Here is a 26,174-nt window from a genome sequence, read left to right as displayed (position 1 = left end):
GTCAAAAGAGGAGAAAGATAGTAGGAAAATGTAGTAGTTTATGTGATAACCACTATGAAGAATTCAACATGAAAGAAGATGGTAAAAACATTATTACCAGAGAACCTGCCCTCATTCATTCATTCAGTAATTACCTACTGAGCTCCAAGCAAGACCTTCAGGCACTGCTTTAAAAAGCTGAAAACGTTCATCTAGGAATCTAGCTCTTCCTTTCTTTGGAAAACCCTAACTTCTGGACAGAACATAACTTGATGTTAGCTACTTTCTTCCTGGGTATCATAGAGCTGGAAACTTGTAAAAGAGTCAAAGTCCGTTAACACGTGGCGACCCTCTGCACAGCCCCCTGAATCAGGACACCAAAGAAACTCCTCTCACGGGTGGTAGCGAGGACCTACCTTGATCAACACAAACACCAGCACAGGGACGAAGTCATCTGCCCCTGGGACGGAGTCCTCGTTGGCCAGGCTCAGGAGGTTCATGATCGTGGAGCACATTCTCAGGATGCACTGTACTTTGTCCCGGGGCGTCTTGTAAGCACTTATTGTCCTGATTTCTGACTGTGCCGAGGGCCACGGTGCCTCCTTAAGATAAACCTAAGCGAGATCACACACAGACCGTCATGCAGGTGGAAGGCAGTGACCAGAGCAACCTCCACGTCAGGAGGCGGATGGGCGAAGCCGCTGCCTTTTCCCTTTTTCAGAAAAACCAAATTGCAATTCCTCCCCATCCTCCCACTTCAGGATTGAAGCCTAACTTTTAAGCTTTTAAATTATTTGCTTTGCATTTTAAAATAAAACCACCCAGAGAAATTCCCTGGCCATTGAGTGGTTAGGACTCTGAGCTCTCACTGCCAGGGGCCCAGGTTCCATCCCCGGTCACTGGGGAACTAAGATCCCCAAGCTGCATGATGCGGCCCCAAAGGAAAAACAAACAAACACACAAACCCACCCAGATATATCGTAATAGAGGCATATGATAACACAGAACCTAGAATTCATAAATTTTAAACAATTATCTTTCTTAAAAGAGCTAGAATGGGACTTATCTATGTATTGCAGCTGATTCCAAAAGCACCAACAAGCTACTTTTAAAATAGCTTAAAAATTAGTATCTACCTGTGTTGCAGCAGCTCTAGAAATCAAGGACAATTAAAAATTTTATGCCAATTAATATCCAGATTCTAATGAAACAACCAGAAAACTCATATACCTAAAACTTTCCTGTTTCCTGATTCTGTAAGAGGTGTAAGACAGGTAAAAATGTTAGTATCAGGAACTAAAAGCTAATTCTGAGGTCACATTCAGATTCAGTTCCCTCTTCTGGACAGGAGTTTCTACACTCTCTTTGAAGTTCCACCAGATCCCTTCATATGTGACATTCCTGCAGGATGTTCTGGAAAGAACACTGGCTGTTGAGTGGTTAGGACTCCGAGGCTCTATATGATTATAAAAGCATCAGTGGAGAGTGTGGCTGCCGCAGGAGGAGTGAGCTGTGAGCAGGAAGCCCTGCCTAAAGGGGGTGGTGTCAGGGCGGGGGCTCCCCCAGGCTGGCCCTCCCTCCACTCACCTCTCACTACTAAGGTCCCTTCTCAGGCTAGGGAATTTTAATCCACGGAAAGACCTTTGAGAATTTTACTGGCTGAAGGACATCCAGTGCAAGTGGTTTCTTTATAACTTACTATATTCTGCTTCCCTGAAAAACTGGTAACATGTACATAGCACACCAAGACACTTTTAATTGAATAATACCATCCATACTGTATAAACTGTTATTACCTCTGGTATCTGCAGAGCTCTGTGATTTGCAGTCACTACTTTAGACAATCTCTGAATATGTTCATGAAGAACCCTGAAAATGCCCCGAAACACATATGTAAATATATAATTCAGAAAAGAAGGTATGCAGGTAGTCATAATCGGTTTCCTCAAAACACATTTAAACCATTTTAGACTCACTTCCAGATACAGATTACCATTACAGTCGAGACTCTCTCTTAGCTATAAGTATTCTGTCTTGGTCAAAAACTCTCACATTTAGGATCTGCTTAGAAAGGCTCAGGGAGCCAAGGGGATGCAGGGGGAAGAGTGGGAACCCCTCCTTTCTGGACCAGGGCAGTGTCCACAGGAGAAGTGAGGGGACCCCTTAGCCTGGAAGCTACCTGGACAAGCTAACTGGTGAACAGGCCAAGAAGAAGTGGAGGGGTCAAAGGGCAGAAATTGGAGAGCACAGACGCTTTGACGGAGAAGGGACGCTGAGGACGCTCACCTCTCATTTCAGAGATGACAATGGTTAGGCCTAAAAGGTGAAGGATTTCCCTAAAGCCACACAGTGGTGAGCAGCTGAGGCTACGCCCAGTCTCCTGCCTTCGAGTGTCCTTTCTAGAACATAGTGCTAACTCTCTATAAACCTGCAAAGATGACATGGAGGGGACAGAGGCATAATCGGCTTTAAAGGTGCTCTCTGCAGTAAGTAGTTTGAATGTTCCCATTCCTCATCCCACCCCGGAAGCCAAAAACTGGGGCTCTGGAGAGAAAACAGAACCCAGTTGGCAAATTGCGTACAGAAACGTGGGGAGGGGTAAAAAGCCCGAGTCTAGGAACAAGTGAGAGAGGCAGGTGGGAACAATCCTAACCCACTCACAGGAAAGTGAGCTCTCTCAAATATACAAGAGATATCTTAAAATTTCCATAAAAAAAAAAAAAGCTTACAGAAACCACCAGCGTCCCACCCTGAGGTCCTATTACGCGGGCCCCTCAGGGCCGCTGACATGGTGAGCCACTCTCACTGCCGGGGGTACACGGCGGCCCCTGAGCAACACACTTGGGGGCAGAAACTGGGTCGTAAACCAGTGGTCAAGAAAATGCAGAAGAGGAAAAAATTAAAATGCTGAGTCTCACTACCCCCAAATAACCACTGTTACTCTTCTAGATTTTTTTTTTCAAGATTAGTATTTTTAGGATTGTTTTTAAAAATAGGCTTTATTGAGATTTAATTCATATGCCATACACTTCTTGATATTTTGATATTCAAATACATATCATTCCCAATAAATAAAAAGTACATATCAGAAGTCACACACTGTGCTTGATGCCCTAATGGAGAGACGAATGAAGCGTTGTGTTCCTGCACTCATGGAAGGAACCATCTGGAGGAGGACAGAGGCGTTCATCAAATAATCACACAAACCAGTGATCCGGAAGAGGGGGCAGTTCTGCCCCCAAGGGGCACTTGGCAGTGTCTGGAGACAGTGTGGTTCTCACAGCCGGTAGGGGACTACCAGCCAAGGCCAGCCATGATGCTACATGTCCCACAAGGCACAGGACAGCCTCCCACATTAAAGAATCATCTGGCCTGAAATGTCAGCCATGCCAGCTTGAGAAACCATGACTCAAAGTGTAAAACTGCAATGGTGGCAAGTGCTAAAGAAAGGTACCCAGGCCTGAGGCAGCCCTGCCCTGCCAGGGCATCTCACCCAGGCAGACAGGCTAGGAAGGGTTTCCCCCGAGGAAGTGAGGTCTGAGTCCTGATCTGAAGGGTAAGAGTAGGTAGAAGAAGGAAGGAACGAATAGCTGTGGCAGAGTAAACAGCAGTGCCTTCCACAACGGCCAGGCCAGTATACACGGCCCTCCAGCCCAACTCCCCGCATCTCTGAGAACACAGCGCTTTCCTTCTTTCCGGTCTGGTAACTCTGAGAGGTGCAAAAAGGAAACACGTATCTTTTCCTTTACTACTCAGATACCATGTCTCATGAATAACTTGTCTAAACTACGGGGCTGGCTGGGATAGCCCTTAGTCCATCACAGGCAGGAGCACTTACTGGTCACGGAGTATGTCCCCGTCCTGATTCGGGTAGAAGGCAAGTTTGAAGATCCGGTTCATCACACTTCTCTCGATGGCCAGCTGAGCGTCCTGAAGCTGTTCCTCGCTTGCGTTCTGCCATATGACATCCTGGGCCATCGCGCCGTACAGGAACTGCAGAAAATCTTCCACCTGGGCGGTTTTATCATCAGCGGCTGTGAGTTTCTGAAAGTCTCCAATGCAAAATAATATGCTTTAAAATAGAGTATTTGAATGATTTTAAATAGGAAATTATTAGAAAGTAGTTAAAAACAGAAAACTGTTAGAATCATAATCCACTACCTATGCAGCTACCATGCTCTCAAAGCCAGAAGTATCTGGGCATGGTTTCATTTGGGGAGAAAATACATCCAAAATACATCATTAAAAACAGGGGAAAGGTAAGACATGTGCAGAAGTTTAAGAACAAGAGGTTTGTTACAAAATGATATGCTTTGTTTAAAAAAAAAAATAAGAAAAATTGGGTGCATCCAAAACTTTGTAAATTTTTCCAACTTTTTAATAAACTATAGATATTCAACCAGGATAAACACAACATTTATTGGTTGAACATCAAGGTTTAATTACTAAGAAATAACTGGGAATTTAAGGAACTGCTCTTAGACAGATAGGTACTTAAAAAGTAGCAAAAGAAAACTTCCCAAATCTTCCCGCTAACATACGGCTTCACGGAGGGTCTCTGGTTACCTTGAATGAATTCCCTGATCTTCTTCTCTTTGCTCTCAAGCAGCAGCCTCACACAGACGGTGGTGAAGTATCGATTGGCCACCTCTTTGTCCCTCAGAACCCTCTGCAGTAGCCTTTCCAGGTGAGCCTGCGTGGTCTGCAGTCCTTGTCGACAGCGAGTGAGGTAAGCAATGTAGGGGGCCCGCTTCCTGAAAGGAAAGACACTGCAGGACGCCAGACACACACAGCGCACACCTTCCTTGGAGACGAAGAGTCCTGACTTTTCTCCAAAGGAAAAGAACTACACCAAAGACTCTGGTTTTACAGATGAGCCTATCGGGCTGCAGACAACCATCCTGAGAACTGACTATGTTGCCAGGTCAAGAAACAGAGTCAGGACTTCCCTAGCGGTCCGACAGTTGCGAGTCCGTATGCCAAAGCAGGGAACATGGGTTCGATCCCTAGTCCGGGAAGGTGTCACGTGCCGAGGGGCAACTAAACCTGCGGGCCACAGCTACTGAGCCTGAGCTCTAGAGCCCGTGTGCTGCGACTCCTGAAGCCGGCACACCCTAGAGCCTGCGCTCTGCAACAAGAGAAGCCGCAGTGAGGAGCCCACGCACCACATTAGAGAAAGCCCTCACGCAGCAGTGAAGACCCAGTGCAGCCAAAAATTACGCAAGGGTAGAATGTACACTATAGAGAACAGACCCAACATTTTATAACGACTTTAACCGAAGTGTAATGTTTAAAAAGCGAATCACTATGTTGTACACCTGAAACTAATTTAACACTGTAAATTAACTATATTTCAATTAAAAAAAAAATAAGAAAGAAAGAAACAGAACCATTTACTGGTCTGAACACTCAGCTCCCTAACTCCCTAAACACTGCTAAATCTCTTCACATCACTGGTCTGTTCTGCACTGGAGCACAGTCTCCTTGCTGGTAGAACCTCGTACTTAACAGGAAGTTGACTGCTACAAAAGACTAAAATAACAACAAAATACAGGTTGATATATCACGAGATCACTAAATATACCACCGATTATCTGCTTATAGTCTAAACGCAACAATCATTAGAGCACCCATTCCCTAAGCCTCTTTACTTTCTAAGCTTCTCAACTTAAATGTCAGCAGTGACAGGCAACAGGCAAACGGTAACAATTCCTAGGGCTCCTCCTGCTTCCCTGGTCCATGGAAGCAGTCTTTTCTATCACCACTAAAAGAGGGAAATGACATCCTAGTTATCCTGGCCCCACCTCCACCAAAGATGCTTTTGGGCAAAGCTGAAGTCAACTGTACTCTGTTACTAAGATCTGAGTGAGTGAGTGAGTGAAAGGCGCTCAGTCGTGTCTGACTCTTTGTGACCCCATGGACTATACAGTCCATGGAATTCTCCAGGCCAGAATACTGGAGTGGGTAGCCTTTCCCTTCTCCAAGGGATCTTCCCAACCCAGGGATCAAATCGCACTGCAGGCAGATTACCACCTGAGCCACAAGAAGCCCAAGAATACTGGAGTGGGTAGCCTATCCCTTCTCCAGCAGATCTTCCCCACCCAGGAATTGAACCGAGGTCTCCTGTGTTGCAGGCAGATTCTTTACCAACTGAGCTATCAGAGAAGCCCTAGTAAGAGCTGCTCGCTTACAACTACACTTCCAGACTAAATACCCACATATGTTGCTTGGAAATCTACATCCAGGAAAGCCCAGCACTTTGCAGTGAGCCTAGATTCATTTCTGAAATGAGGGCTGACAAGAAAATACTTGCAGCTGAAAACAGGTATACAAGTGAAACAGGCTGGGGATGTTACCTGTAGTCCTCAGCAATGGACGCCAGCAGCTTCCTACAGGTCCGGTTATCAAAGCGGCACACGCAACGCATTGTTTCCTGAAGCTGAGCCATTAAGTTCTTATCTTGTAAGTTAATTGCTTCAGCTATTTGCACTTTTAAGAAGCAGACAATTTCATTGTCTAAATAAAAAAACATCAGAATTCTGTTACTGTTGAGAAGTTCCATAGGCTTTATATAAGCTGAAGGTCATCCCTCAGCCTGTGGGATGTCAGTTATGACTGTATCAGTAAAACTAAGCAGAACCAATCAGAGAACATTTTCACAAACCATCAGTAATCCAAGTGACCTTCACTTCAGTTCAATTCAGTTCAGTCGCTCAGTCCTGTCCGACTCTTCGAGACCCCATGAATTGCAGCATGCCAGGCCTCCCTGTCCACCACCAACTCCCGGAGTTCACCCTGACTCACGTCCATCGAATCAGTGATGCCATCCAGCCATCTCATCCTCCGTCATCCCCTTCTCCTCCTGCCCCCAATCCCTCCCAGCATCAGAGTCTTTTCCAGTGAGTCAAATCTTCGCATGAGGTGGCCAAAGTACTGGAGTTTCAGCTTTAGCACCATTCCTTCCAAAGAAATCCCAGGGCTGATCTCCTTCAGAATGGACTGGTTGGATCTCCTTGCAGTCCAAGGGACTCTCAAGAGTTTTCTCCAACACCACAGTTCAAAAGCATCAATTCTCCGGCGCTCAGCCTTCTTCACAGTCCAACTCTCACATCCACGCATGACCACAGGAAAAACCATAGCCTTGGCTAGACGAACCTTTGTTGGCAAAGTAATGTCTCTGCTTTTGAATATGCTATCTAGGTTGGTCATAACTTTCCTTTCAAGGAGTAAGTGTCTTTTAATTTCATGGCTGCAGTCACCATCTGCAGTGATTTTGGAGCCCAAAAAAATAAAGTCTGACACTGTTTCCACTGTTTCCCCATCTATTTCCCATGAAGTGATGGGACCAGATGCCATGATCTTTGTTTTCTGAATGTTGAGCTTTAAGCCCACTTTTTCACTCTCCACTTTCACTTTCATCAAGAGGCTTTTTTGTTCCTCTTCACTTTCTGCCATAAGGGTGGTGTCATCTGCATATCTGAGGTTATTGATATTTCTCCCAGAAATCTTGATTCCAGCTTGTGTTTCTTCCAGTCCAGCGTTTCTCATGATGTACTCTGCATATAAGTTAAATAAGCAGGGTGACAATATACAGCCTTGATGTACTCCTTTTCCTATTTGGAACCAGTCTGTTGTTCCATGTCCAGTTCTAACTGTTGCTTCCTGACCTGCATGTAGGTTTCTCAAGAGGCAGGTCAGGCGGTCTGGTATTCTCATCTCTTTCAGAATTTTCCACAGTTTCTTGTGATCCACACAGTCAAAGGCTTTGGCATAGTCAATAAAGCAGAAATAGATGTTTTTCTGGAACTCTCTTGCTTTTTCCATGATCCAGCAGATGTTGTCAATTTGATCTCTGGTTCCTCTGCCTTTTCTAAAACCAGCTTGAACATCAGGAAGTTCACGGTTCACGTATTGCTGAAGCCTGGCTTGGAGAATTTTGAGCATTACTTTACTAGCGTGTGAGATGAGTGCAATTGTGCGGTATTTTGAGCATTCTTTGGCATTGCCTTTCTTTGGGATTGGAATGAAAACTGACCTTTTCCAGTCCTGTGGCCACTGCTGAGTTTTCCAAATTTGCTGGCATATTGAGTGCAGCACTTTCACAGCATCATCTTTCAGGATTTGAAATAGCTCAACTGGAATTCCATCACCAAGTGCCCTTAACTGATGCTAATATAAATGTGTTACATTGAACTGCTGTATAGTTTAAATACAGTTGAATACTGGCAGTTTCATATGGTTCCTATAAAGCATAGGGAAAAAATAAACTCTCATGTAGCAACCTACCTTCTGGGTCTGTATGGTCTGGTAAACCGTTTCTTGTTGAGTGGGTTAGCACTGGGAAAGCCACAGAATCCGCAGAGCAAAGAGCGAGCCTCAGTTTCTTTTTTGCATCTCTACAAAACAGATGAAAATATAGTCATTTCTTTATCCAGATATGGTCACATTCTATAAACTATTATCTTATTTACTATACAAATTAATGGGCTTCCCAGGTGGTGCTAGTGGTAAAGAACCTGCCTGCCAATGCAGGAGACATAAGAAACATGGGTTTGATCCCTGGGTCGGGAAGATTCCCTGGAGTAGGTCATGGCAACCCACTCTAGTATTCTTGCCTGTAGAATCCCATGGACAGAGGAGCCTGGTGGGCTATGGTCCAGAGGGTTGCAAAGAGTCGAATACGACTGAAGCGACTTAGCACACACACACATACACAAATTAACAGGCTAGATCAGGACTCAAATGTTTCAAATGGTCATAAATAAAAGATACTTTTTAACTTACTGACACCTTGCTTAAGGAGTGGGCTTTCTGGTTATCTGAGAAGCAAGATTGTAAAGGTGCTCTGAGCAAGGACCATTTGGTAAAGTCACTAGAATCAAACAAATCCTTTCTGACGTTCCAACATCCACTGAATTCTATGCTAAACGTGATGACAAGTCAGAAAGCCAGATTTTGCCCAAGCTGGGAAGGAATCAACAGAAGTCATCAGGACCATCTCAGCACCCAAACTAAGGAAGCCTTCCACCACATTTCTCAAGAAATGTTGATCCTGCCAGAAGACAAGCTTGTGACAAGACGACCTTTCTGTTGCCCTGTTGATCAAAACTTTGTATTGAATCAAAACCCGCTCAATTTCTGACCACTGAACCTCCTGCTACCACCTGGCAGAGCACCCTTCAGCAAGACATCACCCTCCTCAGCAACGCAGTCCTTCATGCTGGGAGGGTCTTGGAGGGCAGGGATCAGAGCTTCTTCAGAATGGCTGAGGCTGCCTCCCAATAAAAGGAGTCAAAACACCTCTGAGAGCAAGCCAGAGTTTGCTCCTATTGCAGGATTATCACTTGTCCACCTCAACTGACTGGTTCTGAGACCCACCTTAATGGTTTGCTTCCTCAAAAATGAGTAACTTACGAATCAGCTCAATCAACTGTAATATTTGCCTACTTTGTAAAGACTCCGAAATATAAAGCAGTAAAGTCATGGCTGGAAAATAAAATTGTCTCCCACTACACCCCATGCCATTTTACCATAGGAAAAAAGGATAAAGCTCCATAATATTTAATGATAAAATGATATGTACAGCACAGGGAATATAGTCATTATTTTATGATAACTGTAAATGGAGTATAATCTTTTAAAATTGTGACTATGTTGTACCCCTGAAACTTAAATAATATAAATCAACGATACCTCAATAAAAGTAAATAAAATGATATGCTATTACGAGTTTACTTAAATTAAGTGGGGGAGGAAGTAAACATGAAACAATACTGGCCACGTATTAGTAACAGATCTGGGGAACGGGTACGTCACTGTACTTTCCCGTTTTGTACAAGCTAGAAAGTTTCCAAAATACAAAGTTTAAAAAGCTAGAAAGGCAGACAGAAACGGAAAGATGGACAGATGATTAATGCTTTAAAACTGATAATCCGGGGGCTCCCCTGGAGGCTCAGTAGGAAAGAATCTGCCTGCCAATGCAGGAGACAGGAGTTCAATCCCTGATCCGCAAAGATCCCAAATGCCTTGGAGCAACTAAGCCCGTGCACAACTGTTCAGGCTCTAAAATCATTTTCTCAAACCGTGTTAGAAATCGAGGGAATGAGGAAGATGATAAACTCAGAGGGCTCCAGTAGGCTTACTGGGGAAGTGGGTTACTCAACAATATGTGGTCCCTGTGAACCCATGAGGTTTGCTTGGCTTTTTCATTCTCTGAATTAAAGCCTTTGTATATGACATCCACAAGGCGAGCAAAGTCTTCTCAGTGCACAGCGTCTCATTCTTACCTCCCTGCTCTACATGTGTATTAAGGGACTCAAAGAAACACCTGACTTGAAGTGACTGCAATGGTGATGAGAAATTCAAACCCAAAGGTTCTAAATCGTATACAAGAAATACCTGTAAGAGAAGGCTGAGTCCTGAGGGTGAGCCGCTTGGCTCGCAGAATCCGGGAGATCGTCAGCGGAGATGTTCTGCAGGGTTTCGTCACGAGGAGAGTCGTGTGCGCTTTCACCGTCACCCATGACTTCTAAACAAATCCCACCCCCCACAAAAAGGATAAGCAAGTTAATCCGGAATATTCTAGCACTGGTAGGTATTCAGAGCAACTCAACAATAAATTAAGCTGTGCCTTCTGAAAAGAGTTCTTTGAGAGAGAAAGGGAAAAAAAAAAGAAACTTCAAACACATAAATAAACTGCCAGCGATGATAATGTATCAAGAGAGCAGCTGAGGATAATTTTACTTCTTATCCAATTGTAATCCAAAACAATGAAAACCTTTATTAACTTAATAAAGACAATACTCTGTAACCACAATCACTGAACCACAGAACTAAAAGGGGGTCTCAGAAATCATTTTACATAACACCCTCGTTTTTCAGATGTGGAATCCTGCCCAGTCAGGAAGCAGCTGGCTGTGACCCTCTTGACCAGGCCACACTGAGACCCCTCATCCTCACTCCAAGGGACACCCCCCCAATCCTCCCCACCTGAGAATGAGCTGGAGACAAACTCACAAATGCAGCCAGCACAGACCTGTGGTTCCCCCACAGTTGTTTTTATGTTTCTAAGTTATCCATTAGACAATACATGCATGTATACAATCAAAAGAAATGAAAAGTTCCTTAGTGTAATAAAGATACTGTGCCTATGTGGAAAAAAAACTCTATTCTTAAGAGATCATTTCAAATACTTCAGGAAAAAATACATATAGAAAATGTGGCAAAACATTAACAACTGCTAAGTCTAGGCAGATGGAATATAACAGACCTTCACTGTAGTATTCCAACTTTTTTGTTATTTTAAAACTTAAAAAGTGTAGGTGGTTTCCTCAGGCTCCTGTGAGTCCCCCTTGAGCCAAATCATGTTCAGTTTGTCAGAGACTCTTCCAGAGACGCTCTAATATTAATCTTGGGGATTATACCATGGTTTTTTGACAACTGTTTACAGGAGCTACTAAAGGGCTACTTGGAAGAATGTATACGTGTGTATGTATGGATATGTGTGTGTGTATGGATACGTGTGTGTGTGTGTATACATGTATGTGTATGTATGGCTACGTGTGTGTGCATGGCTACGTGTGTGTGGATGGATACCTGTGTGTGTGTGTGTATGGCTACGTGTGTGTGTATGGATACGTGTGTGTGTATGTATGGCTACGTGTGTATGTATGGATACGTGTGTGTGTATGGATACGTGTGTATGCATGTATGGCTATGTGTGTGTGTATGGCTACGTGTGTGTATGTATGGTTACGTGTGTGTGTATGGTTACGTGTGTGTGTGTATGGCTACGTGTGTGTGCATGGCTACGTGTGTGTGCATGGATACGTGTGTGTGTGTATGGCTACGTGTGTATGTATGTATGGCTACATGTGTGTATGGCTACGTGTGTGTGTGTGTATGGATACGTGTGTGTGTGTGTATGGATACATGTGTGCGTATGGATACGTGTGTGTATGTATGGCTACGTATGTGTGTGTATGGCTACGTGTGTGTGTATGGATACGTGTGTGTGGATGGATACATGTGTGTGGATGGATATGTGTGTGTGTATGTATGGCTACGTGTGTGTGTATGGATACGTGTGTGTGTATGGATACGTGTGTGTGTATGGATACGTGTGTGTGTATGGATGGATACGTGTGTGTGTGTATGGATGGCTACGTGTGTGCATATGGCTACGTGTGTACGTATGGATATGTGTGTACGTATGGATATGTGTGTATGTGGCTAGGTTGCTCTGCTGTGCACCTGAAACTACACTGTCAATTGACTAATTCCAATATAAAAGAAAAAGTTAAAGAAAGAGACTACTTTCAGAAAAGTTCAGAAAAGTTTATATCACTTTCATGGCAGTGATATAAAAGTTCCTATTCCGTTCTTTATCAGGATGGTCACCTGCACTTTCGTAGTTTGCCAGCGCTCCCTCACTGGGGCTGGTGCGTTTGATGGCATTCCTGTATTTGTCCAGAATATCCTCAGCGACCTGAGCCTGTGCACTGAGTCTCGGGCTGGGATCATCTGCGGGAGGAAAAGGAGAGGAGAATTAGTGCCCTTGGTTTGCATCCACTCTGATGTTAGTACGACACCAGTAGCATAATCCCAAAGGCGGATTAGGAGGTAAGACTTAAAAAGAGCACATATCTCAGTGTTATAAGAGGCACCATGCAGCTGCCTACTCATCCCAGGTCTAGGTCTGAGAGCCTTGCCAAGGCACGAAATCGGGACGATTAGCTCCACTTTCTCATCATCGTCAGACTTCTGCATGACATTGTCAAACAGTTCAGTGCAGACTGAATGGATGATGGGATTCTACAGTGTTTACACTCATATCACTGTTATTAGCAATGCATGCTTAACAGAACTTCCAACAAGGCATTTTTATATGCAGGCTTCATTTATTCAGACATCTCTATGCTGAAGGAGGAAAAAACGTATTCAGACTTAAAACTTAACCCTTTTACATACTTTTAAAATGCCTTCCTCCACTTTTCCTTCATGAATTCTCTCTACACCGTATTTAAAACCTTCAGGTAATTCATATTCTATCTCACTGAATCTCAGCATGACAGTTCCAGGTGCTGGACTAAACAGTACTTTTGTGCATGCAGTGGCATCAGAGGCGCTCCCAGAGAAATCTAGGCATCTGGGAGAGCGCCTGAAGTGCACCTGCGTCCAGAGAAAAGGGCTACCACCATCGCAGGTGCAGCCCTGGTTACTGACAGGCCCCCTATCCTGTCAGCAAAATAAGCACACCAGTTACGTCTTCCTGCAGTCAGACAGCAAAGTCACTAATTAACAGTTAACAAAGCAAAGAAGTGCTACAGATCTATGGGACAAAACATAGTTCCATGGTGAAATGTAAATTCCTGAGACAGATCTAGGCCAAGCAGGTAATATCCACACTCTGGTAGAATCCCATTTTTTAAAAAAGTCTTAAAACATATATATTTTAAAAACCACTAGAATTTATATATTCCTATGTGTTAACTGCAGCTAATGTGAATAGCAGCTGACATTTCTGAGCACTTAGCACGTGCCAGGAACTGTGCTAAACAGTAACCCTACAAGGGAGGTACCATTACCACCCCTATTTTCAAGAAAAGGAAATCAAAGTAGAAAGAGGTTAAGTGGCATGCTCACAGGCTCTTCTTCTCTTTCTACAAAAAACAATATTTAGTGTTTGTGTCTCTGTAAAATTGTGGTAAACTGTAGGGAGAAACAACTGCCAAAATAATTTAATTTCTGCTATAATAATTTCAATGCATGGTAAGAAAGTCCTAATAAAACATGACCTTCTTCAAAATGCAAACTTACAAAACCTTTATTGTTACAAAATCTTCTTTCTGCTATTGGTTTTGACTGCTGTTGAAAGCTCTGAAAAAAGGCTAAACATAGTGAAAGCAATAATGTTGCTTATAATCTTTATTTCTATAATGCCATTAAAAAAAATTTATCTGAGGACAATAAACAACAAGAACAAATAACTAAAACATACAAAAAATGCTATATGTACAAGGGGATGAGTGTTCCAACTTATCTTAAGTAGTTTTTCAAAGTAAAAAAAAAAAATTGCATATGATTAAATATCCAAAAGCAAGAAAATGGTTTACATTGCCATAAAATCATGATAGATGATCCAAGAACCAATAATGATTAAAAAACCACCTATGTCTAGAAGAAACTGGGAGAGGGTTTATGAAATAACGTGTGGTAAAAGGATACAACTCTGATTTAATCATGAAAAGCTGTGTCTAGGTATGGAAAGATTCAGAGAGAATATGGAAAAAAAGAAAAGGTGGTGAGATGATGACTGTTAAGAAATTCATAACATTTCAAAAAATTGATTTAATGATACTTTTCCGTGAGTCATTAATTAAGAGTGTGTAGAAATTTTTGCACCAGTCGGGCAGCTAAACTGCTTGAATCAAACAGAAACAAAATGGAATATTTTATGGGAAAAACTTAGTCAACTTAGCTTCTCCTTTAGGCACCAAGAACTAATAAAAATGTATTGCCTAAAGACACAAATAAAAAATAATTTAAAACTTCTCCAAAGTTACTAATTCAAACATTTTGAAAACCTGAGATTTCTTCATTGAGTATTCCACTCTGTAAATGGTGGTGGTGTTCTAAAACAAGGAGCATGGTAAGAAAACACGGAAATCTTGCCCAAACTATGCCTTTCCAATTCTTCTCAATCAGACCAAGTGCCAAGATTCATGTGTGATTTGACTTAACACCTACAACCCTTAGCACAGTGCCTGGCATGAGTCAGATGTTCAACAAGTGTTTGCTGGTTGAATGAGGCCTGACTGCTCTCAGCAGGAAACCTGGAGTGAAAGCACAGCTACTGCTGATAAAAGCCCTTTATTCCAAGAAAGTCATTTCATTAAATAAACAGGAAGGGACGCCGGGACATAGAACCGTCTACATGTATTTCAGAGCTAGACATGACGGGGCTATGCGGTGAAATGGGATTCTACCTGTACTATGCTGAGCTCTTTGAGGAGGATGTTCTTTTGAAACTTATCTCATTTTTAAATAAAAACCTTCTTTTTACCTGAGTAGGATAACATAATTTAAAAATCAACACAAGAAAAAGAGAGACGAGAAATTAATTTCCCTCCAGATGCTCTGCAGTCACTGGAGACAGTACACAGCTATCAAACTCATGGTTGGGTTGTCAATACTACCTCTCATACTTTTTCCTTTCAGGGTGTTCATTCATAATATGCCAAAAAGAAGCTGCAAAAATACAAATGCTGCATGAGGTAAGAACCCAACCCCTAGTTATATATTCCTTGGGTCAGATAACAATGTTAAAATGATTCAAGCTGTAAAAAAAATTGGTCAAGTTTACAAATCTACTGATGTTGTTTGAACACTTCTCGGGGAAAAAAGGAAATGATTAGGTAAAACAGAATTTCAGTGATCCTGAATAATCAAGAACTATAGATGGAAATAAACTGAGACTTCTACGATCAACGTTAAAGGGAACTACTGTCAATGATCCAAAGATACGGCATGCACAGCGCTAAAACCGTCACCACACTTTCCTCAAAGGCATGGGAGGTCGTCATCCCACTAAGATGTCGGGTGCTAGGGCAGGCCCAGAGGCTCAGGGTCAGGGGCCTCATCATAAACGGAAGTTATGACAATGAGGATGATGATGGTGGTGGCGGTCTGCAGGAAGAGCACACTGTGGCCGCCAACTGGAAACCACAGAGCTATGAGAACATACTCCCCACTGTACACACACAGACACACTCGTCTAAAAAGGCAACGCTTATGGCACCCAAGAGAAAGTGTTATGAAATATGTGCTCTGGGAATGAAGGAGCCAGGAAGTCCATGAGTCTACAAACCTGTGAGTGTTGAGAATCTGTCAGGCCCCAGATCATCTTTGTCTTTTTCTTGTTTTTCTTTCTTTCTAAATGGTATAGGAGCTGGAAATTAAATAAAGTCAGTAGTGTGACATATAACATACTGCACTACTCGGCAGACAGCAGTCATTCTGGAGTTAACTGGTGTGCCAACATTTCTAAGTGGAAGGAAGGTGAAAAGTTTAAAAGCTAAGAAATCCCGAGTGTCCACTGATTATCATTCTTAACATAGCATTGAAGATTCTTAAAGAAGTTTTCAGAATCTGCTTTGAGGTCATCTGCCACAGGAAGAAGGATTTAACAGGAATCTATTGGCACTGAATCAAAACCACTGCCTCTTAACCTCTGCTCAAAAAAAAACACAACACATTCAAAGCTCTGAGCCTCATTCTCTCCTCCTCTAGTGGGCTTGAGTCTGGCGTGAGAGCAGTGCTCCTCAGCTCCTGAGCACCACAGTGCCGAGAAGAGGCCTTCAGAAGAAGCCCCTCCCTTTAGTCCTGGATAATCTCTCCTTCCTAGAAGAGATGCTTTTGCCAACTCAGATTTCAATACCTATTGGAATGATGCCAGGCTATTCACACAAAAAAAGCGAACAATGCTACACAACTGCCTTCCAGAATAAACACTAATATTCAGGGTATTATCATTCTCAATGATTATAAACATAAGAAGCTTACGTTTATTCCAAGAATGTAAAGAATGAATTTTCAATGTTTATTAATAGCATCCCTTTTTCCTGCAGTAATTATTAGCAATACATATGTCAAAAGTCCTACATGTTTAACTTCAATGGAATATAATATTTAAACAACTGTGGCCTGCCTGACTTTCATTTATGAAACCATTGCCATTTCCTGCAAAGAACAGGAACTATCACTTCTAAAGCTGTACCTTAGCATTCACCTGAGTGAAAGCATTTTCTATAACCTCAAAACAGCATGAAACTCAGGCCCCACAAGAACCTCACAGAGGAGTTGAAATTTTAGCTCTCTGAAAGAGATTTGAGGGCTTTGCTTCTTGTTGCTATTATTGCATTCTGATATCTTATAAAATTACCTTTGGGCATGGCAGAAACAAAACGTTTTCTCCACCAAGGTCTGTTCCTGTCTGATTTCTCATCATCGCTATCTTTGCGTTCTTCAGTCTGTAGAAAAAGTTTGATGTTTTATTTGTAGTTGGACAGCACGATAAATTACTATGAAAAGGATTTTAGTTAGTCTGTGAAATACAAAAACCACTCATTTGTCTTCAAAGCAAAACTGTTCTTATTGTGGTACAGGCAGCTTCTGGAACACAGACGCATACCTTTCAAGCACTAGACTGATTGATTACTTGAGGGTAGGCATTATCTCACTACTGTCAGTAAGCCAAAATAGAGTCCAGCATAGAGTAGGCACTCAATAAATACTCATAAGGGATGACTAAATGCAATGCAGATAAAATCTAGAGATTTGGAGAGAGGTAGCAGTAGTATTAATAATAAAACCAAGTATGTACTGTGTGCCAAACACTGAATGAAAAACATGTATTACCTCATTTAAACTTCACAGTAGCCTTGTGGGTGCTAAGTGGCTTCAGTCGTGTCTGACTCTTTGCAGCCCCATGGACTATAGCCTTTAAGGCTCCTCTGTCCATGGGATTCTCCAGGCAAGAATCCTGGAGTGGGTTGCCATACCCTCCTCCAGGGTATCTTCCTGACCCAGGGATCGAACCTGGGTCTCCTGCATTGCAGGCACCTTCTTTACTGTCTGAGCTAGCAGGGCAGCAAAAGGGCTTAACAATAATATTTATAGTCTCAGGAGATAAATATTATTACTAAGCCCTCTTTATAGATGAGAAATATGAGGCTAAAAAGGTTATCTCCCCACCTTCCCCAAAGTTATACAGACTGGATGTGGCACAGCTGCTCAAAGCTAGATGTGACCAATTGCAAAGTTGCTGCTTTGATCATCAATTATGAGTTATCATTAAGACTACATGTCAAAAGGCAGAGACTGTAATTCCTTTACTAATCTATGATATGACCTTAGACAAATCATTTTATTTTTGTTTTCTCATCTACAAAATTGGAACTAAAAATACCTTCTCTGAGGGCATCCATGTGAATGGGATATCAGAACCTAAGAAGGGAAACGAGGGCACCCAGGGACGGTTCAGTGGTGGGGGTGGGATATTCATTACACACAGGGAGACTCATCAATTAAGTACCTACATGAAGAATCATGAAAGCAGGCTTCTCACTGCTGGAGAAGGGAATTGCAAACACAGAATGAGAGACATGAATTCTGCTGTTCTTGAACTGGAAATGTTTCTCTACATAGAAAGATAGAGAAATAAGCACTGGAGCATCAGGTTGGCACCTAAGTCTCACAAGGCTGGGGGAGGGAGGCTCTTTGTGTCTCATTCCAACTTTTTTTAGTAACTCTGTGAGTGCTGAAAAATTAAAAATAATAACTTATTGGAAAAGGAAAAAAAGCAGTTCCTCTATCCATCTCTGAAGGAAACTGTGAGGTTTAAATGAGATACAAAATCACTTGTAGAAAAGTTAAAAGTATCATAAAAATGCAAGATACTACAAAACCAAAGTAGAGGGATTTTTTTAATGGGTTAAGGTGCTGGACATACCAGACTTTAGACATGACTACTGTCCCTCCTTCACCCTAGATTTATATATTCTGCATTAATTTCAGGTATCAAGAGAACTAGGCAGATGGAACACTAACTGTAGCTGACCATAACGAGCAAGTTCTTCTGCATGGCCTGTGTCCCGTACCTCTCCTCTTGAGGAGTCCTTACTCGGGGATGAAGATGAAGAGTGAGGCGCAGCCACCAAAGAAGTAGCACCAATGGCTGCGGCTGGAGGGAGTTCTCGCTCTTCATTCCCTGGGCGTCGGTTCCAGCTGGGGTCGCTCATCGGGCGCCGGACAGAAGACACGACGTCGGAGCTCCTGCTGCGAACTAATCTCTCGGGGTACGAGTGCCTTTGCTTAAACGCCTCCATCTCAGCTGGAGTCAGGATATGGGAACCGAAGGTAGGCAACCTGGCCTCGTTTCCTCCCACAGCTCCTTCCAGGATCGGGGGGTCTGGGGGTGGGTGCGACGGCCGGGCATAGTGAACCTTTGGCCTTACCACAGCAGAAGCTCCCCCTGCAACACAGGAAAAATGTTCTCAGCTGAGACACAACTGGTCCCAAAAGGCATGAACAAAGGGGTTGTAGTTCTGCTCTTCCGGCCGTGATAAAACAGGAGCCAGAAAGTTCACCCGACTACTTTACCTTCGTGCGAAGACAGTGGGTCAAACATGGCAAGCAGAGACTCTGACTGAGATGGAGGAGAGGTCAGCTGGTGGGCACCTGAAAGACATGGGCAGACGGTATACCAACTCAGGAGTCATGACTCAGAGGCAGTCTCCACGCAGCGAAAAAGGCTCTCTCTTCCACAGGTTTCCTTTTTGACCAATCAGAACTTGAGGGGCATACCAGAAAAAGCAGTCTAATAAATAGTATATTCTGATTACGTCAAATTCACTTTAGGTTTTTATCTACATACATGGATTTTAATTATGTTTAAGTGGTCTAGTATCCATATGCCTATTACTTTTAATGGCCAAATTATATTGTGGTTATTGCAAAGAGCAGAGTCAGAAGATGAAAATCATCAAAACTTTCAGAATGTTTTAAGTTTCCTGAGTCCACTTTGCCTTCACCTATAAAAACAAAGACAATACTACCTACAAAAGGAGCATAAATTAAAAGTTCTAAAACTTGAAATTCACTATTGTTCTCAGCAACAGAGAACTCATAACAAAAGTGAGTCAAGCTACATTATACCACAAAATAAACTTGAACCTCTAAAATATGTTATTTTAAAGCTACAGAGTAAAAGATGATTCCTCTGAGCATGAGTGCTCAGTCGCTCAGTCATGTCCAACTCTTTGCGACCCCATGGACTGTAGCCCACCAGGCTCCTCTGTCCACGGAATTTTCCAGGCAAGAATACTGGGACAGGTTGCCATTTCCTAGTCTAGAGGATCTCCCCAACCCAGGGATTGAACCCATGTCTCTTGCATATCCTGCATTGGCAGGCAGATTCTTGATGCCTGTGCCACCTAGGAAGCCCCCTCTAAGCATATGTCTAAACAATCAAAATGAGAGACTATTAAAACACATAAGTATGCAGAGACTAATATGAAAGAAACTGTTGCTCTAAACTTTCTGAGTCTGAGTTCTTTTTTGATAATGAATGATAGTATGATTTTTCCATTTGATTTTCCTTTTGTTCTGTCTTATAATTACTTTCCTTTCTAAAAACTACAGAAATAGTTTATCATTAGGAAAGATAGCTTAGAATTATCAGTTTTCAAGATTTTGGTCTTAGGTCATGTAAAACATGCTTAATTTCTTTAAATTATTTTTTTATATTTTGGCTGCACCGCACAGCATGTGGTATCTTAGTTCTCCACCCAGGTTCCAACCCACATACCTGACAGTGGAAGTGTGGCGTCTCAACCACTGGGCTGCCAGGAAAGTCCCTTACAATTTCTTAACCCTAAAACCTTACTTATATGTAAGGTTATATATAATAGTATAACTAATATAAGATATATTATAAAATATATAAGATATATCTTATATATCTCATATAAGATTGGTTATATCTAATATAGTTAACCATACTAGCAATTAAAACTGAAAAGAATATATAAATAAAACATTTAAACTTTTGATAAATTTTATATTAAAATGTTACATATATTAATTCAATTGAATACACTCATTAAATGGTAACACAAATAACCTTTTTAGGTGAAAAGTAACTATATTTTCCAAAATAAAAAGCCAGAAGAGTGACACATTTACATTTTTGCAAATTCCTTCATAGAACACAGCTAAATTCTCATATCTGCTTCTGCTTTCCATCTGTTGCACTGTGCTGTTGTGGTTGAAGTATATAAGGAAAAGCTGATCACACAAAGATATGCAAGTAGAAAGGAGATAATATTTTAACAGCCTTTTCAGGAAACTGTGGATGCTGCTGCTAAGTCACTTCAGTTGTGTCCGCTCTTCAAATACTACACCAAACCTTGGCAGTAGTAACTATTTTTTAAAGATTAGCTACAATTTGGAAGCTGAAACCAGACCAACGAACTTTTTTGTACTGTTACATTAAAATTCAAGTGGTCTGTCTTGCACTTTGAAGGAATCTTTTACCCAAGCATGATTTTGTAACATCATGTGTTGGTCATCTGCAAAATATTGGTTCAACTAGATAAATGCACATCTTCCAAATTTGACACCATTCATCATATAATATCCAGAAAAAATGACGCTCTCAGTATCACCACCAATCTCACCAGAAAAGTTTTTAAATAGCAGTAATCTGTCATGCTCATGGACGTAGACACAAAGCTTTCCAAAATTCTGATTTCTATCTGAAAGCCTGAATTTTATCACTGGCAACAAACTCTACCCTGTCAGCTGTTTCCTTGAAATAACAGGCTCATTTTGTTAATTTTCAAGAAATGTCTGCCAAATACTCAAGTACCAATAACTACAGCTTATCATTCTTTCAAGTAAAAACGATGTTTCATGAAAAAACAAACAATGAAAAAAGAAAAAAAACCCAGCTTCTTCAGTTCATAACTCAATCATATAAGCTTTTCCTTAGACATGTCATATTTCAGAATGCAGCAAAAATCCATTAGGGATACTTCCTGTGTCTTCAGAATATTAGACAGATGTGTACTCAAGGGTTGAGATATAAAATTAAATAATTTTTACTGCTTTATCAAACACATTCATAAGTAAAACTTTTATTTTTTTTAACTCTGAGAAAAGAACACAGTGACTGGTAGCCTGGTCCTGCTTTGTCCTAAAGGCCTCGACAAATTTATCCGTCTTTGCTTGTGCACTATCAGTGTGACGTCAGTATGGTACAAAGGATAATAACCTTTTATTATACGAAACCAGTTTTGACCTCATACCTCCCCAGCCCCTCGAGAGGTCATAAGGGCCCTCAGTGGACCGTGGACACTACACTCTGAAAACAGCTGGTTTAGAACAGTGGTTCTCAACTGGGGCTTGCTGTACCACCAAAGTGATCATTTGGCAATGATTTTTGGTTTTCCCCTGATAGCTCAGTTGGTAAAGAAGCTGCCTGCAATGCAGGTGATCCCAGTTCAATTCCTGGGTTAGGAAGATCTGCTGGAGAAAGGATAGGCTACCTACCCACTCCAGTATTCTTGGGTTTCCCGTGTGGATCAGCTGGTAAAGAATCCGCTTGAAATGTGGGAGACCTGGGTTCAATCCCTGGGTTGGGAAGATGCCCTGGAGAAGGGAAAGGCTACCAACTCCAGTATTCTAGCCTGGAGAATTCCATGGACTGTCTAGTCCATAGGGTCACAAAGAGTCAGACATGACTAAGCAACTTTCACTTCTGGTTGTCATGACTGCACAAGAAGGGGATGGTACGTTTCCAACAGAGGCCAGAGATGCTGCTAAACATGCTACAATGCACAGGACAGGCCCCACAGCAAAGAATTACCTGGCTCAAAATGTCATAGTGTTGAGGTAAGAAACCTTGGTTTAGAATAAACAAAAATGTAAAAATAAAAATACTTCAAAACCCAGTACCCAAATCCTGTAAAGCAATTATCCTTCAATTAAAAAATAAATAAAAAAAAAAACCATTACACAGTATATAAAACCACTACTTACTAGCACTCTGGTACTTCTTCCCAGTGCTTTCTTTAGGATAGGGGTTTTTTTACATTTTATTATCTTATATATAAAATGCTTTAAGATAAAATTTCCAAGTGATATTATGTTCTAGGTATTTCTCCAAATTATTTCATATTCTTTAAAGTATTTAAAAAACAGCTGTGCAAGTTCTAATAAGTGGTTACTTCAAAATTCACTTAGCCATTCTATTTTTCAGTTCTTAGGTTGTTTTAAGTTTTCTGCCAATACAAATATTATGAAGAATGTCTTGGTGCATAAGACTTTCTCCATACATCAACTGTTTCCTTATGACAGATTCCTACAGTGGATTAACTGAATGAAATTTAGTATGTGAACCTTATTTTAAGGCCTTATACACATAATGCCCCAAAGATGTATAACAATTGATATCGCCATCAGCAATGTGTTAAGGTTGACAGTTTCAGTCATGGATGTGATCATTTCTATTAATAAAAGTCATTCTCATTTCCCCTTCTTACCATGGGTGACTTCATCCATGTCTGGACTAGTGACAGAATCTTTACCCCCAAAATCAGAGCTGCACTCAGATCTCAGATCTTCAATCTTATTGGGAATATCCTCAGAGGTTGCACTTATACCTTCAGAAAAAAAAAAAAAAAAAAAAAATATGGTAAAAAAAATAAACAGCAAGAACAACAAAATAACCACACAAAAAGTATATGAGGTTTGGAGAAATGTATATAGTCTCACATTTTTTTGTGTCCCAGTTCTTTACAAGGGAGTTGTTTGGTATTATATACTTTCTTGTACTATTGCTTAAATATATTTACCATGATTTGTACAACATAATCAGAATTACCACACGACAGCTAAATACAGTAGCAGAGGCTACCAAGAACAGATAGTTATGGAGGGAACACACACAGACTGTCTATCAACTACTCTGACAAGTTCTATAAAGGCACATAGTAACTTCTCACACATGTCAGATCCGGAAGAAATAACTGTTTCCTGGGAGTTACTCAGATCTTAAACAAAATATATCTTTGCTATTGACTTTATAAAGGGGGAAGTGGGAACACACCTTCAAGTCCTTATTCCTTAAAACAAGACAGACATACCCGACACAACACTGAGGCCTGGTGTGCTGGGGCGGGAACTGACCTCCCTGACATCCGTATCATCAGATGTGCTACCCAGTCCAGAACAGCTCTCCAGTTCCTGCAGTCGCTCTTCCTGCTTTAGATCTGGGGCCTCTATGCAGAAGAAGTGAGGTACCACATTAGTGATTCTGCTAGCACATCACAGTTTCAGCTTTTGTGACCCAGATGAAGAAAGCTACGGGGGCGTGAACGGACTCAGTGCAAACAGACTTCCAAGTCTGGGCCAGTTAGCAAAGCCAGTTAGAGCAAGTGTTAAAGAAGTCAAGGTTGTGGTTTTATCCCGATACAGGCCAGTTCACTGTGCACAGATGAAAACTCTGCTTCCAGATCACTAATCTCAGAGTATTCTTTCTTCTGGTTAAGTAAACTAAAGAATACAGGCGAGCCTGCCATTAAATCAACCACTTTCTAAAAAAATAACTCCAATGGTGGCTCAGATGGTAAAGCACATGTCTGCAATGCAGGAGACCCGCATTCGATCCCTGGGTTGGGAAGATCCCCTGGAGAAAGAAATGGCAGTCCACTCCAGTAGTCTTGCCTGGAAAACCCCATGGACAGAGGAGCCTGGTACAGTCCATGGGGTCACTAAGAGTCGGACACGACTGAGCGACTTCACTTTCACTTTCATGGATGCTTGGCAGTGAGCTAATCCTACCATCTCCTTACGGACAGGTTAGCATGTCTGAATGTGATAAGGTTAAAAAACACATATCAAAATCACTTCATATTTTTGAGCCAAGCAGATGAAACAGAATGTAATTCAGATACCCAGTTGCTTATATTTGCATCCTGGTAATTGATATTTAGTTGAAGCCAAGGATTTAAATTCATAAGCAGAAAAAAAGCAGAAATGCAATACATAAGAGAAAGTACAAAATACACCTAGCAGGCTACAGTCCATGGGGCTGCAAGAGTTGGACATGACTGAGCAACTAAACCACCGCCACATTTATAATAATAACCCTGCACAAAAGAATTCTTGGGATTCCAGAGTCTCAATTTCAATGCATTTCAAAAATACATTCGGTATCTTTGGGTTAAATTCTCCAAATCTAAACATGCTTATTACCAGGTATTCAACCACTCAAGGTTCAAGCTGTGCTGCTATTCTTCTCTTGCAATAAGTTAGTGAGAGACATTGAACTCAATGTCCACATAGAATCCTGATGAGTTACTAACAATTGCTTTCAAGATAACTGAACCAAGTCAGAAAGCACCTGTTATCTTAGCCTCTGCCGTCCAACACTACATTTTTTTCTTGATGGACACAAAACATCCTAAACTAATTTACCATTTAACGTTTTTAGCAATGTTATCGCCTCATACTTGTCAAACGTGTATCTGACAAAAGGTATACATAATATAGAAATTAGGATGCCTTACATTCAAAACTTCCGTGCAAATCAAAAGCAAACAATGACAGCATACTAACCTGAGTCACTTGGCAATACCTCTACACTCCAAGCTTCGCTTGTTGTCTCTGATATGGTGGAACCAGTGCAGGGGTCAAGAAGCACTGACCCTGAACCTGGCAGGCACAGTAAACTGCCTAACATGTTCTCTGCTGCTGCACCTGCATAACCAATGGGGAGCAAAGGGTTAACAAAATCCTCAGGGAAAGAGCAGTGATGAAGGGAAAAGGGCAAACACGAAGCTAACAAAATCTCTCTACTCACAGGAAAAAAGCCAAGGTAAGAGTAATTTCAATCAATAAAACCACTAAAAACACACATTTCCCACTTGGGTCACCATAGCACGAATGCCTTTTCATCAGTTTCCTACTATTCACCTTGGTCTCCACTGAGAAAACACAGTTCATTAGGTCAAGTCATTGCAACAAGCTTTCACTCTTGTTTTTCAGCAAATTTTGTGTGTCCTCAGCACTTCTCTAATAATTATAGTCCTTCAGGGATTAAAAACACTCAGAGACATTTAACCACAGAAAGTTATACTGGCCAAATGTTTTTTTCTGGCACATTAGCCACATATTCAGAGCAATAAAGTATATTTGCAGGAAAATACACATCTCCTCTGTAGCATTCATTCAACTGCAAATACAGCTTATTGCCCAAATACAGCTCACCTACAGGAAAAATATCACTTTGACATCTGGAACAAAATAATGCAAAACCAATTGGGAAATCTATTTATACGTCTTAAAAACACAAACAGAAAGATTAAACATTGTTGTACATCTGTGTTAAAAATAGTCAAGTTCAGAACGCTCCACTACTTCTGATTAAACCTAATAAACTTCTATTTCAGTAGATGAAGAACTTTTGGAAAAAGGTTACTGGCAAAAGTTACCTTTTAAAGATACGTCACAGTTACCAAGGGGAAAAGATGGGGGGCAGGGATGGATAAATTAAGAGTTTGAGATTGGCATATGCACACTACCATATATGGAATATATGGTCATTAGGGACCTATCATATAGCACAGGGA

General features: G+C 41.5%; 1 protein-coding gene across 5 annotated transcripts in view; it reads right to left on the bottom strand.

The window, feature by feature from the left end:
* GAPVD1 (GTPase activating protein and VPS9 domains 1) overlaps nucleotides 1-26,174 on the bottom strand; it is a 74,332-nt gene that overhangs the window by 3,846 nt on the left and 44,312 nt on the right. For 2 of the 5 annotated variants that reach the window (XM_055541137.1, XM_055541138.1), the window contains exons 11-25: nucleotides 25,162-25,302; nucleotides 23,688-23,822; nucleotides 23,085-23,204; nucleotides 19,141-19,218; nucleotides 18,639-19,012; nucleotides 16,922-17,009; nucleotides 15,848-15,928; nucleotides 12,379-12,501; nucleotides 10,378-10,507; nucleotides 8,266-8,375; nucleotides 6,336-6,495; nucleotides 4,546-4,733; nucleotides 3,818-4,031; nucleotides 1,776-1,848; nucleotides 396-593 (exon numbers count right to left, since the gene is read on the bottom strand). In XM_055541137.1, the coding sequence (XP_055397112.1) occupies nucleotides 396-593; nucleotides 1,776-1,848; nucleotides 3,818-4,031; nucleotides 4,546-4,733; nucleotides 6,336-6,495; nucleotides 8,266-8,375; nucleotides 10,378-10,507; nucleotides 12,379-12,501; nucleotides 15,848-15,928; nucleotides 16,922-17,009; nucleotides 18,639-19,012; nucleotides 19,141-19,218; nucleotides 23,085-23,204; nucleotides 23,688-23,822; nucleotides 25,162-25,302 (2,213 nt within the window). Of the gene's footprint in view, nucleotides 1-395; nucleotides 594-1,775; nucleotides 1,849-3,817; nucleotides 4,032-4,545; nucleotides 4,734-6,335; nucleotides 6,496-8,265; nucleotides 8,376-10,377; nucleotides 10,508-12,378; nucleotides 12,502-15,847; nucleotides 15,929-16,921; nucleotides 17,010-18,638; nucleotides 19,013-19,140; nucleotides 19,219-23,082; nucleotides 23,205-23,687; nucleotides 23,823-25,161; nucleotides 25,303-26,174 lie in introns of those variants that run through there. The other 3 variants (XM_055541139.1, XM_055541140.1, XM_055541141.1) reach the window with 2 other exon arrangements.

This window comes from Bubalus kerabau, chromosome 11 (genome assembly GCF_029407905.1).
Source record: "Bubalus kerabau isolate K-KA32 ecotype Philippines breed swamp buffalo chromosome 11, PCC_UOA_SB_1v2, whole genome shotgun sequence".
Taxonomy (NCBI): domain Eukaryota; kingdom Metazoa; phylum Chordata; class Mammalia; order Artiodactyla; family Bovidae; genus Bubalus; species Bubalus kerabau.
The sequence above is the reverse complement of the archived record's forward strand: the minus strand, read 5'-3'. Positions and strand labels throughout refer to the sequence as shown.